General features: G+C 38.0%; 1 protein-coding gene across 1 annotated transcript in view; it reads left to right on the plus strand.

Annotated features, from left to right (window-relative positions):
- The window catches only part of PREP (prolyl endopeptidase), an 84,073-nt gene that overhangs the window by 54,711 nt on the left and 15,553 nt on the right, over positions 1 to 13,809 (plus strand). Inside the window, exon 11 of the mRNA XM_071741246.1 lies at positions 12,331 to 12,467. Coding sequence (XP_071597347.1) covers positions 12,331 to 12,467 — 137 coding nt within the window. The remainder of the gene's footprint in view (positions 1 to 12,330; positions 12,468 to 13,809) is intronic.

Here is a 13,809-nt window from a genome sequence, read left to right on the forward strand (position 1 = left end):
ATAGCATAGAGAATCCCTTTTTACTCTTATGAGTTTTAAACAAGAGCTTAAGCAATTGTAATGGACCTTAAAGGATTGATTTACAGTCTGACTGAATTGTTAATTGTGAATAAAAAAGTTTTCATTTTTACAATAAAGGGCAAAATACATTTTGCCATCAGGAAAAAGATTAAAAAGTCATTCTCTTAGACACCTTAAATGAGCATGTGTGTTGTAGCCTTCAGGAATCTCAATAGGTAGGCTTCGCTGATATAGAGAAATTTAAATGAGAATGTTGTTGTAGTGAAAATGCTTATTTCATGTCTTCTTTCTAAATAAATCACTGAAGATTGCTTCCCTTCTCTTTTCTGTGCAGTTTTCATATTCACTCCTGTGATTGATCTCACCTCCAGTAATTAACTGTGAACACGTTACTATTTTAATTAACTCTGTTACTCACAAGATAAGTAAGAATTCTATTTAATGATTCTCAGTGGGAATCTTTTATTTCTCAAAGGTAGTGAATATTATTAGCTTCATTCTACAGGAGCAGAAACACTCAGAATGAAATTTGTCCGTAGTTGCACATTGATGAGGTGTTGCACTAGGAATATGTTTTGTTTGCCTTTCTAGTGGTTTGCTGTTCCTCTTTTTGCTTATCTACAGAGTTGAGTCTTCAAATGTAGTTTGAAAACTTAATCAAGCCAGATATTAAAGTTTTACACAAGTAGCAGTTCAGAGAACATCAGTGTTTGGTGGACTTGGTAGTATTAGGCTAATGGTTGGACTTGAAGGTCTTTTTTAACCCAAACAATTCTATGATTCTATGGTTCTGTTCTATCTATTAAAAGGCCACACTCCTGGTATCTCTTATGGTATTAAATGCTGGCAAACTCCTGTCTTTTTATGAGTATGGTGTTTGCATCTCTTGTACAGTGCAGATTGAACAGCCATTAGTGGTGGAGGATCAAACACACAGGATGCTTCCACAAAAATCTGCTCTAAAGTTTCTTTGAGGCTGTTCAACTCTTCCTTAGACCAAGCAGTCATAAAAATTGAAAATTTCAGCACACTAAGGACTGCATATATAGTCCTCTACTGAAAGAAAGAAATGGTAGCTACCACTTTTCTAGTCTCTGTCCCTAAATGTCAAACTTTGGTATGCCAGCATTGTTCAGAATGAGAGCAGTACTCCACAAGTATGGGAATTTTCCTGTCCATATGCCCACCCATTACTTTGCCTTATGGAGCCTACCCAGGAGGGTGTTAAATGGTAATGATAATGCTGCACTGTGGACAGATCACTCTGGGACCACAATCTTTGCTTTTATTCACAGAGCTGGCAAAAGGTCACTAGATGGTGGCAGTTCTCAGTCATAGAATCACAGAATCATAGAATTGGCTGGGTTGGAAGGGACCTCAGAGATCATCAAGTCCAACCCTTAATCCACTACCACTGCAGTTACCAGACCATGGCACTGAGTGCCACATCCAGTCTCTTTTTAAATATCTCCAGGGATAGAGATATCATCACTGGTGTGGGCCAGCATTCAAGCTATTGATCAAGCAGGGAAACACAATTAATTCCTTTGTCAGGCCACCAAGACAACCAGACTGTTCTGGCTGTCTTTTTCAGTACTGTGCTAGCAGAGTCACACAAGTCTGATTAGTAATTAGGTTTCCAAAGAAAGGGATTTACATTAAGAGTTACCTATGCATATATATATTTGTCTCTGCCACTGACTGATTTTTAAAATCAAGTAAATTTGCCAAACTATAGTAATTACAGTGGTTTACTTGTTAGAGAAGGCCATACTGGTTGAGAATAAAATATTGATTTCTGTGTCCTGGTCTTTACACATCTGTAATATATATGGACAAGTTTTAAGAGTTTTTCTTTCAAGTGGTAACATTTCAATTTTTAGTATTTAAAATTGAAATTTAACTAATGCAAAATCTCAGTGCAAGTTGTGGATTGGATGTATCTCTGTTCTCACCAGCTGTTCCTTTAGGTTTTATTATATATGTAAACTCTCTGGATCACCTTCACATCTCTCAACCAGTTATGTATTTGTGAGAGGTAGAAGGCAACAGGAAGGGGAGGCACTTGTTCTCTTTCAAAGTCTTTGTCTTCTGTGCTTCTACTTTTGAAGCCTCTCTTCTTGGAATTGTATAAAACATGGATAAAAGCAATCTCAGAAGATCGATTGCAGTCTAAAAGGTAGGATAGTGGGTTTTCCTGCCAGAAGAGGGGAACCAGCTGTTACTGCCCAGTAGGTGATGTAGCAGTTGTGAGCAGAAAAACCCATGGCAGAGCTGCTGTGATAACTAAGGGACAGAAAACTGGGAAAGGGAAGATGTCCCTCAGGCCCCCTGGGAAAGGGCCTGAGTATGGTTGGAGGTGGTAGCCACGTGGGCATGTACTCAAATCCCAAAGGTGGTCACAACAGGCTACTATGGCTAGAGCATGCTGGGCTCTGTGACAGGTCACTTCTGCCTGTACCATTCCTGACTGCCTTTTATCTGCCATGTGCTAAAAAGTCTCCAGTCTCTCCCTAAGCAATCTGTCCCAGTGTCTCACTGTATTTACTGTTTAACTTCTGTAGGGAGAGTTTGCTGCAAGGTCAAACTGAAATTCCTGGAATTTTAATTGCAGTTGAAATGCATTGCTTTGTGTCCCTCACAGACAAGGGAGACAGGTAATTCTCTTTCTAGTTGCAGCAAACTGCTGCATATTTTGAGGCACTAGCTGTGGGTCCCTACAACTTATTTTTTCTTTAGACTTAAAGTGTGCAGTTTTTTCTGGCAATTGTTTTCTGGGCCTTCCGATCACTCTTCTTTCTTTCCCCAGAATCTTTTTAGATGGGCAGAATATGATGTACCATGAACACACCATTCCAACAGAGGCTTTGCCAATGTTCAGTACAGCAGAAAGCATCACTTCATATGTCTAGTGGGTGAGACTTGGTTTATAAAGTCCCAGCGTAGGGTTTGCCTTTTCCCTAACCATTCATTTTGCAAGCTCATTTTGGTGTGGAGTATAACTGCAAGATACTTTTCTGAAATTTTTTTTGTCAGTTGTTGCCTATCCTGTAGGTGACTGCCCCTCTTGGAGTATAATAATATTGTATTTCTGGGCTTTACTGGATTGTGTTTTACTTTTTCACATAGATTTGCCATATGTTTGTTATTCCTTTTAAAAAGCACTCCCTTGTCCCCCCTTTTCTGCCATGCTTCTGTTTCCTCTTAGCAATTAAACTTCCCTGCAGCTCCATGTTCCATTTAAATACTTTACAGTGGGTGCATCTCTCATTCTGAATGGTGTCCCTGTATGCTACCAGGGAACTTGGGATATTTTCAGAATAGAAATTGCTTTGACAGAGCTGGGAGGTTTGTGTTTCAGAGCTGCCGGCCTCAAAGCACACATAAATTGGCAACTTGTTTATGCAGTCATTTACTAGGCTTGCCATACAAAGAGGTTTAAGGTAGTGCAGTGAAAAAAAAAGAAGGTTGCTGCTCCTTTAGTTGGTTGTGTTATTGCAGTACTGGGAGCCTTAGTCGTGGACCCCATTTTCACCATTGTGGTGGGTAGCATGCAGTGCAGACCATAGCAGGGTCCTTACCAACCACAGCTTGAAAGCAGGACAGGGAAATTAATTATACATTTTGAAGTTTAATAATAATAACTATGCATTAACTGCATACTGGGAAAAAAAACCAGTTATAATTTGTAATATTTAATGAAAAATGCAGATAAAATTCTAATATATATTGCAGCAGCCCAATAGAATTCCATTTGCTCTCTTCACGCAAGACCAAAACTGCTTGGTGGAGTAGGACTTTTGTTGTTAATGCACTATGGTAGAAGACAGATTATTAGAGTTGAGAGTCATGAACATTAATGGAAATAACAATTTTGAATGTTGTTGAGGTCTTAGATAGACTTGATTCAGACTTAGTGTAAGTTGTTCATAATCCAGCATCCTCTGCAAAGTAAATGATGCTGTGTGGCCACTGTTTGGAGCAGCCTGCAATTTTAAGGACAAAGGGGAAGCCAGACATAGCATGTCTTGTAACCTAAAGCTATGACTCTTGCTTTGACACTGCAAATGTTATTATCTTAGAAAAGGATGCATATTATCCAAGACAGTTGTATAATAGTTATGAGCAGTTCAGTTTGTACTAAGAAAATAATTTTTACTAAATAGAAATGAGGGAGTTTTGGAGAGCCTCCCAAGGGTTTATCTTTTATCAGTGTTCTGTGGCACAGTCAAACCTCTTAATATGGGATGTTGCTGGATGTTTTCACATAGTGTAGTCTCCACTTAAACAGAAAAAAATTCCACTAATAATGTGTAAGGTAGAGATAAAAAAGCTTCATAGTTAAAAGCTTTTTATCTATACAGGTTTGGTGTTGTCTGTTGGTTTGTTGATGGTTTTTTTTTCCTCTGAAATTGTCATTCACCAGTGAAGAGATAGGAGAATTAAACATCAAGTATGTCGATAAGTATCCAGAGATGCAGCCCTCAACTTGCATACACACAACACTCATATGAGTGGGATCATTTAGAAGACTTCTCTCTTGTGTCTAGGTATAAGGTGAGAAGAAGTAAGATTTTCAAAATCATGAAATCTTGCGGTATTCTGAAAGAATGTTGTTTTTTTTTTCCCAAGGGAAAGGAAGGGAAGTAGCAGTTAAGTTCCCACCCAGAAACAGTTGAGTCACCAATTATGTCAGGTTTTTTCTGTGTGCTTTTGTCTGCCTGTGAGGCAGTAGAAATTCATCAGTGCATAGTTTTATTAAGGGTAATCTAGTTTGCATCTTCAGTTGATTTGATTTTATCAACACTGCCCAGAGGTACTCACAGAATATAATCTTTCCATAGGTTAATTATTTCTGCTCTGTCTTTGCAGGAAATTTATAGGACAAGGGAAGCCTCCTGGAAAAAGAGTTTTATATAAATTCTCCCTGACAGCTCCCTGGACTGATTGCTTTTCAGTCAATTTGTCAATTATGTCTGAAAGTAATAGTGCACAGTAGTCACTGCTAACAGCTGAAAATAGACAAGATGTGGAAAAGCTGCAAAGGATAATAGTAGAATACCTAAAATCAGGGGATCTTTTACCAATAGGAACATTCATGTATTTTTCCTTCTACTTACTTGTTTTTTGAACTGTTAGCACTCAGTGAAATTGATGACACCCTTAGACAATTGATGTGTTGATTTATTGGTAGTTGATTATTCGTAGTTGAATTCCTTGTGCCTGATTATGTATTTTCTTAATTTTGCCATCTTGTTCACATTTTGCCCAAGAAAAAATTGCTGCAAGCTGTCATTAGTCTTACAGCTGTAAGAAATAACAAGCAGTCCTCTTTTGTTCTTCATTTTTCTCCTCCTTTTTCCAGCATTATTATAGGGATGCATCAGCAGACTTCTTGCTGTTCTGTTATGAAGTACCTTGAAGTCTTGGTTGTGCTGCCTGTGGAAATCACACAATCAACTGAATTTTTTGTGGGATTGCTCTACACTAGTTGGGGTTTAATTTTTTCCATAAATATTGTTACAACAGTTTTAGCAAGAAGTAGAAGAAAACTAGTTTTTCTATTTGCTGGGTCATTTTTTTCTTCATCATACAATGAGTATTGCAAATAAATGAGCCTGAAGTGTAGGATCTTCACAGCAAGGAGGTGGTTACAAGACTCAACTGTTGAAATCAATAGCATCTGATCCTAAGTATTATTTTCTTCTAAGCTGGGACTCCAAGCATTTTCTAGAACTTTAGCTGATCCTTGACCATTCTCGAGGGAATTTTTTTTCTGCTCATAGGTGATCTCTGTTTCTTTTCAAATCAAAAAGTAGGAATTAAGAGCATCAACTACTTTTACAGTATTGTACTAGACACATACGGAATTTTTCTAGGTGTTTAGCAATTGATAATGCCTCTGGTTTTGTGTAGCCAACTTGATATCTGTAAACATGGTATGATCTCTTGAGGAAGAGAGAGCAGAGTACTCTGAAATTGTCCAGCTACTAAAAGTCATAAATAAAGCTTCTTGGCAATGTAAGTAGAATATTCAGGTCCTCTTAGGGCTGGGCACTTTACATTACCAGTGTCAAGATGGAATTTATTCTGTGCAAGAATTTTTGGATATTGGTTTACAGGCTAAATCTGAGCACCCTGTGAACCATGTAGAGAACCCTGCTATAGGGAGATAAGCCAGCAGGGGTTGTGGCATCTTTCTGAAGCTCATAAAACCTCAACAGTGCAGCTGTATTGAGTTAACCAAGCAAGTTTTGAACAAGATGGAGTCAGAAACATAAAAGCTGAATTATTGAGTTACTGTTTAAATTAATATATCTCTTTCCTTCGCATTTTGGTTTGGATGTGTGCACCTGCCACAGTGTAAAAGCATAAATTAGAATAACTATTGTGGAGTAGCTTGCTTAAGGTAAGTTCTGTGCCTTGCCTACTCCATGGTAAGTTGCCTCCACATTTTTATTCTTACAGTGTTTATCGCTACAACTGGAACTGATTTTCCAGCATGGTAAAGATGAGTGGTGTTTGCTTTTCTACACATTAGTACAGCAAGTTGCCTCCTGTCAGAGCAATTTTCTCAATGAAGTAAAGCTTGATTTAATAAAAGAAATTGCACTAGTCAGCAGCTGTTACTTATGTTTTTATTTATAACAGTGTGCTACTTCCATTGAGGAAGCCCTTGTTGATCTCATGCTATACTGCTTCATAGTAGTTTATTTCTTGAATGTCTTAAGCACAGAGGTAATCCAAGGAAGAGACTGTACCTCTGTCCTTGGGAGTTTTCTGTTTAACATGACTACAATGTATATTTAACTCTTAATAAATGTATATTTAACATTTAAATGTTACCTATCTGATATCTGTATGTCTCTGCACTGTACCCTAAGTTTTCTTTGAGGTAAATTGATGAAAGGAAAACCTGTACATTGCAGATGCTAATTATTCTGCTGCAGGTAGCTCTGAGGTCACACTGAAAGGGTTAGAGGATAAACAGAGAAGAGTCAAGACGTCTTTCAGGTTACACAAAGCAGAGTAGAGGGGCCTCATTGGATCCTATTTGCCACTAAGATTTTATGTAAAGGGAATGGTGCCATTTAACTAATCTAGAAAAGTGTGATTTAAAAGCAATTTCTACTGTGTTGGTCCTGCAGGATTTCTGAACTTTCAGATGGATTTTTCTCTTGCCCATCCCTTCCTCTTCCCACCACCCTGTGAGATACCTCCCTGCAGTCATTTGCAGCTAGGCAGCTGAACTTCATAAGGAGGCATTTCTTCTAAAAGACCATCTCCTGGCACTTTGCCTCTGTCAGCATGAGGCTGCTTTTTGTCCCCGTGGGTGGCTAGTGAAACAATTACTTCTAAAAGGTTTCCAGATTATTACATTCTTCCTTGGTTTTACCTGCATGAATTTTTACTGTACTGAGTTACTTTGGACCCTGTCCAGTTTTATATTAAGCAAGCTTTGAAACCTGCACAGAATTGCTTTGAAGCTAATTTAAGAAGCTTAAATAAGATTGATGAAGATTCCCCTCCAAAGAAAGGAAATGTCAGATCCTGTGGATCTGCTGTGTAGTGGTAATAGTTCTCTTACTACTTCTTCTGATTTCTGGTTCATCCTATGCGTAGGAATACAAAAACTGGTGGTTAGCGAGAGCTGCTCTTACAGGTGGCCATTGACTGGCTGCCAGAGTTGTCCATAGGGTCACAGGTGGTATTATTCTTGTATCCATGCAACTGCTGCAATTAATAAGGCATTTTTCCTATGATGTGCTATACAGTCTTTAGCCCCAGACTGGTGTTGCGGCAAGCCTTTCTCTCACAGGGACACAGCTCTTCTTCAAGAGCTCTCTTGCCGTTTCTCTCCTCAGGCATCTTCTTCTCTTCTCTTCTCTTCTCTTCTCTTCTCTTCTCTTCTCTTCTCTTCTCTTCTCTTCTCTTCTCTTCTCTTCTCTTCTCTTCTCTTCTCTTCTCTTCTCTTCTCTTCTCTGCTTCTGACTCCTTCTGCTTCTGGGAGCATGCCTTTTATCTTGCCCTTCAGCCCCGCCCATTTCCGGCTGGGGCAGGCCCTAATTAGTGGGCACACCTGGGCTTAAGCTCCCAGTTCATTATTGGTGACACCTGAGGACCTGTGGTTCTCTCTACAGACTGGTGTAACTTTTTTTCTAGAATCAGAGGCAGTGAGGAATTGAATGGGCTGTGGGGAGGTGATGTGCACAGCAGCACATGATTCTGTTTGAATCTATGAGATTTCTGCCTTGGCGTTTTAAGGTGAGGATTTCTCCCTTCTGCCAGTGCTGAAGCATTCAGACTTGATGTGAAGGCAGGGTCTTTGTGATTTGTATTTCTGAAGGACTGAGTAGCATCTATTAGGACTTCTGAGTTGGGAGGTGGTGTTTGTGTGGCATCATTCAGCCAATTTTCTTACCCACATCTCTAAACGCTAATGTTGGTGTATGATAAATCTTCACACTTAACAAAGGAAATACTTCAGGTGAAACTGAATGCTTGAAATGCAGTTCCAGGGAATAAAAACTGAAGCAATGGTTCCCTGCAGCTGCCTGCTCAAAGCAGCCAGGCATGCTTTGCTGCTGCCTCTTGTCTGCTGGGATGCTGAGCAGTGCTGCTGGTAACTTTCTGGTGGATGCCAGTGGAATCAGCAGCCATGTGTGAGGGCAGCCAGTCTTGCCTAGAAAGAGAAAACAATTGCTAAATTTCACAGGATTGCTACATCCCTTGTTTCAAATGAAATTGAATAGCCTCAGTAAAACCAATACAGGGGACATTGGAAAAAAAATAATTTTAAAGGCGTTGTCTTGGTGTTACTAAACTCAAGTTATTGAACATGCATTTTTGATAGGGAGTATTCCAGCATTACTTATATGCCTTTTTAGTTGCTCTTTGTAAAATTCTTTGGTATTTTGCACCATGAATGTCAGTGTAATGACAAGTATAACTTAACTTGGTTTTGATTAAGCACACGACAACATGGAAACAATTGATATCTCTGGTATGTAGTACCTAATCTTGAAAGAGAGGTTGAGAGAGACATTTTTAGCATCACTAGCAGCTTTCTAAGAATAATTAGCCTATTGTGACTTTGTGTGTGTTTTCCTGTCCCAGAATTAAAATGTTTTTTTCATACACAGAATTCATCTATTGTCTACAGGAAATAATTCTTTCTGAACAGTCAAATTAAATTCTTTTGATTTCAATTCTCTTTGCTATTAATGAGCAAGTCAGAAAATTTATAAAAGGTTATAAAAAGACATTCAGGTATTGTTCTCAGTTAAAGATTATATTCACTAGACCTGTGTTAAGATTATTTTACATACTGTGTTTTACAGCAGTATGTTAAAATCTGTGTTGAATGTTACCTTTTTAAGTTAATTTTAAAGTTGTATGAGTTCAAGGTTATTTTTCATTTTAGAAGGATTTTGGGTATTGGTGATTTCAGGAGTGCATCCACTTTCTTTCCCAAGCAATTGTAATGACATAAATCTTTTAATCTCTCCATATATAAACAGAGAAAACATTTCTGAGAGAAAAAATTAAACTGAATACCAAAAAATTGACAAGTTTTTAATTTTAAAAAAATTGAAGTTTCTGTTCCGTTTCAATAGTTTTAGGTGTTCTTAATTACATGGCACAATGTGAGTTTTCGGGCAGATTAGTTCTATATCTCTATTTGTTGGGATGATGCAGAGGCAGAAGTGGATAAATCAGTCTTTCAAAATTGAGTTCCTACAGTGCTGGCTGATTGTTTCCCTCTTCCCTAAATGAAGATTCACCTACCATAAATACTGTATGTACATTTAGAGCAGATAGCAATATATATTATGCACTAAAGGAGAATGACTAAGTTTGTGTATCTTACAGCTTAATCTTTGCTAGTAACGAGTAACTACACAAACAGTGTTGCTTTCTCCCTGGGTCCTAAGAAGAATAGGGACTATAAATTTATGCTTCGGGTTCTGGCATCTGAATTGAAAGTGATTCTTTCTGGCACAGTGACCCCTCTGCCATGTGACAGATAGGGAGGAACATCAGTGTGAGCTGAAGTTAGCTACAACTATTTCAGGGCTGCTGTACTGCTCCAGCAGTGTGGTCCTAGAATAGCACAGGGGGGCTGCATGCAGCAGGAGTGCCCTGTCAACCCCACAGCATTGCTGGTGCATTCCTAGAGGATGAAAATATTTATTTTTAGCGTGTCCCTCCTTTAATGATGAGTTTCATAATTCATAACTCTATGTCTGAAACATTGCCCTCAGTCCATTCCCCTCCCAAATCACTTTGCTAATTTGCTCTCCTTCTGTGTGCTAATGTCTATAGTGATGTGAGAGGTTTTATTTTGAAAATATGTGAGCAGTGAGTAACATAATGTGGCCAGTACAAGTGGATCACTCCTAGCTGCGATAAAACAGAAAACAGTAGTACCCTTTTATGAGCATTTACTCGTGTAAAAGCTGACAGCTTCTAAATTTAGACATGAAATACCATCACAGGAAATTCTTCTTTTTAGGGCTTGCCCTTTCCAGGTTACCTTAATCTTTGAGATAGAAGCACATCTCTTTATTGGTTACATGAATAAACCATTGGACTTGTTTCAGAGATAACACGTAATTTAAAGGTGAGATTGAATCAGTTGTTGAAAATAGTCTATTTGGAGAAGCTTAAATAGCTTCACCTATATTGGTGTCTCACTGAATTGATTTCTACTCCACCCGCTCTCCTGTTTGTTCATCTTGCTGGGGAGAGGTAATCATTATTTTAAAAAAGATAGGAGTGGAAAACTTAAATTGCATATGTCACCTTGACATGCATCTCTTGTTTGTTGAGTTTTCATTTTAAAGTTTCGTTTAATGCTATGTTGATCTTAACTGATGATGATAAAAATCCTGCTAAAGACAGCTTTCAGGGAGTTGTTTACCAAAAAAATCTCCTTGTTCAGAAGGAGGCAGGAAGATCAGTGTTATCCTTTAAACATCAGGAAAGGACTGGGAAACAGCAGTAAGTGACTATAAACATAGGGCCAGGTACTTATCTTGTGTGAACTGCCAGCAGAAATCAGTCAATCAATAGCATTTTTCAGTGGAGTCTCTCAACTTCTCACCTTAGCAGTATTTCTGTCCATCAAATATTTTATTTGTTCATAGTAATAGGATAAAATGAAAGTCCTTGGTGTTCTACTGCAGTGAGTTCTGATGAGCACTTTGTCAGTAAAGATGAAGTTGGTGGCAGTAGTTGGAAACAGTGATTTCATCTGTGTTAAAATGCCTTCAGGCTCTTGTTCTGAATTTTTCCATATGCTGGGAACTGTGAAACACTGCATTGTATCTGAAATATGTCTGCAGATTTTAGTGAAGCCTTTAGAGGTAGATGTAGTTTTGCTTCAGATTTCTCACATTTCTGTAGCAATTATTAAACTAAAATTAAAGGTGATTATTTTGTTTTCAGCAGGCCATGTGAACTTACATGTTTCACATTACAGGCAATGCTCAGAATAAACGTGTTGCACGGGTTCATATTACTGTTGAGGTTCATGTATTACAAAAATAGATCCTGTTGATCATGTGCTTTATATAGGTCTATTTCCTTTAAAAACACAGAGGCTGTAAACATGCAACAGAATAGTAAGAGTGCCATTCTTCATTTACTACTATTTTGTTCTAATTAGTCTGGGAGCTGCAAATAATGATGCTAAAACCATATCAATGAAAAGTGGTCAACCGGAACTTCATGACTATCCATAAATTGCATTCACACCCACATGTTTTGTGTGATTGGCAAAGTAAGACATGCTGGATCCTAAATTAGATCATGCAGGCAGATACATGCATCAAAACAACAAGATATGGGAACTGTGTTAAGCAATTGCAGCCTGTGACCATGTATATGGAATTTGGCTTTTAGGTTCACACAGTGTTGTGGCAGCAATAGAAAGACATACTGAAGCATGTACTACATGAATACTTTCATTTGTGATGGACCATGCTCTTCTTGCAATTTCATAAATTTTGTCTTTCCTTGCAGACAAATGTATTGGTTTTGTAGTGTTTTCTTAAACCCTCTTGTATGTATAATTGCTGGATGAGATACCTAAGAATGATATTGTCATACCCTTTTTATTGTCTCATTTTGATGCATTTTCCAGTTAGTCAACAACCAAGCTATGACTGAACCTGACCTGGGCAATTTGGTGCAGATTGCTTGGAAAGTTTTACCTATTGGAAGTTACAGCCTTTGATTCTTGTTAGGAGCAGTTGTGGAGAGTTATGACAAAATACCATTTGATTTCTTTTTCTCTTGCCTTAGGTTTTCTACCCTAGTAAGGATGGTACAAAGATCCCAATGTTCATTATTCACAAGAAAGGAATTAAACTGGATGGTTCTCATCCAGCCTTCTTGTACGGATACGGAGGCTTTAACATATCAATTACTCCAAGCTACAGGTAAGCAGGGTATTTCATAACTTCTTCTGAAGTATCTGGTATTAAAAACTGTCACACACAAACGGCAGAGTAATTCATTTCAGACCCCTGCAAAGCCAGATGGTGACCTTAAGGACTTGCAAATCAATGTCCAGGCATCAGTTGTCTGCTTTGTTAGTTCTGAACTCAGGGATTTTGCCCATGGTCACAGGAGAAATCTGTGTCAGAACAGAGAAGGGCTATCCTCTTCTGAGGTTTACAGCCAGCACCCTGCCCTTTGGATTATGCCTTTTCTCCTGGTTTGTCACTCAGCTCAACAGAAAACCATGTGAATATATTATGTAAAGGAAGTACTTAAGCCCTTTGCTGAATTGATAACTTAGGAAGTTTCCTTTTTTCCAAGTTACACCTATGTCTTAATATTATAGAAAATGTAATATATGTTTAAATTCATGTAAATAATTAAAATTTAGATGTGTTTCTGTATTATACTTTTCAGATTATATCAGAAGCCAAATCCTACTGTGTTCCCATATAGTCAGGAAAGAGGAAAGATTTATCTCCCTTGAGATGCACATGATGTGGGCTCTGCATATGCAAAGCAATGCATTGTAAACCAGAAATGTTGTGTGCAGAACAATATTTGTAGTCCTCAAAAGCCATAAGCGTTATTGAATAGATTATCTCTTTAAAGAAAAGGCTTATTTCCTCAGCAAGGGAATTTGAATAGACTTACCAGAAGGCAGTGATTGTCTGTAAGAAATTCTCCTAGGTGAGGGAAAAATATAAATGCAAAGGACTGAATAGCGGGCTTTTGTTTTTTTGGTTTTTTTTTGATAATAGAAGAGCAGCTCACTGTCACAAAAATAATCTGTTATGAAACCGTCTGATTAAGTTTAGGTGCTAGAAGTTTTGCTTTAGATTCAGAACACTTGAAGAAATTCTTTGTAGTGTTTACTTTTCCAGGTCCCAGTGATGGTATTTTTAAATAGCGTTTGCAGTTTCTCATCCTTTTTAGCAAGTACCTTATCTAACAATGGACCTCAGGTCATGTGTTCTGTGATTATTTTGATGTGTTTTAGCTGCCTTGTAAAGCTACATTTTTAATTTCCTGTGTTTCTTGAGAAACAAAGTTACATAACCAGCATAGTTTTTAAGTTCCTTTCTAGATTAGTCTCGGCACTATTTTTTTCAGTTTGTTGTAGATGCTGAAAACTGTGCTAAGACTTACCATGGTTTGTTTTTTTTTTTAAGTAAACATTGCTTATCTATTGATTTAAGATAAAATGTCATGTACTGTAGAGCTGACATTAACTGGCTGCTGGCAAAAGAAGGTATCTCATAGTGACTCTTTCCATCTCAC

This window comes from Heliangelus exortis, chromosome 3, assembly GCF_036169615.1.
Source record: "Heliangelus exortis chromosome 3, bHelExo1.hap1, whole genome shotgun sequence".
NCBI lineage: Eukaryota > Metazoa > Chordata > Aves > Apodiformes > Trochilidae > Heliangelus > Heliangelus exortis.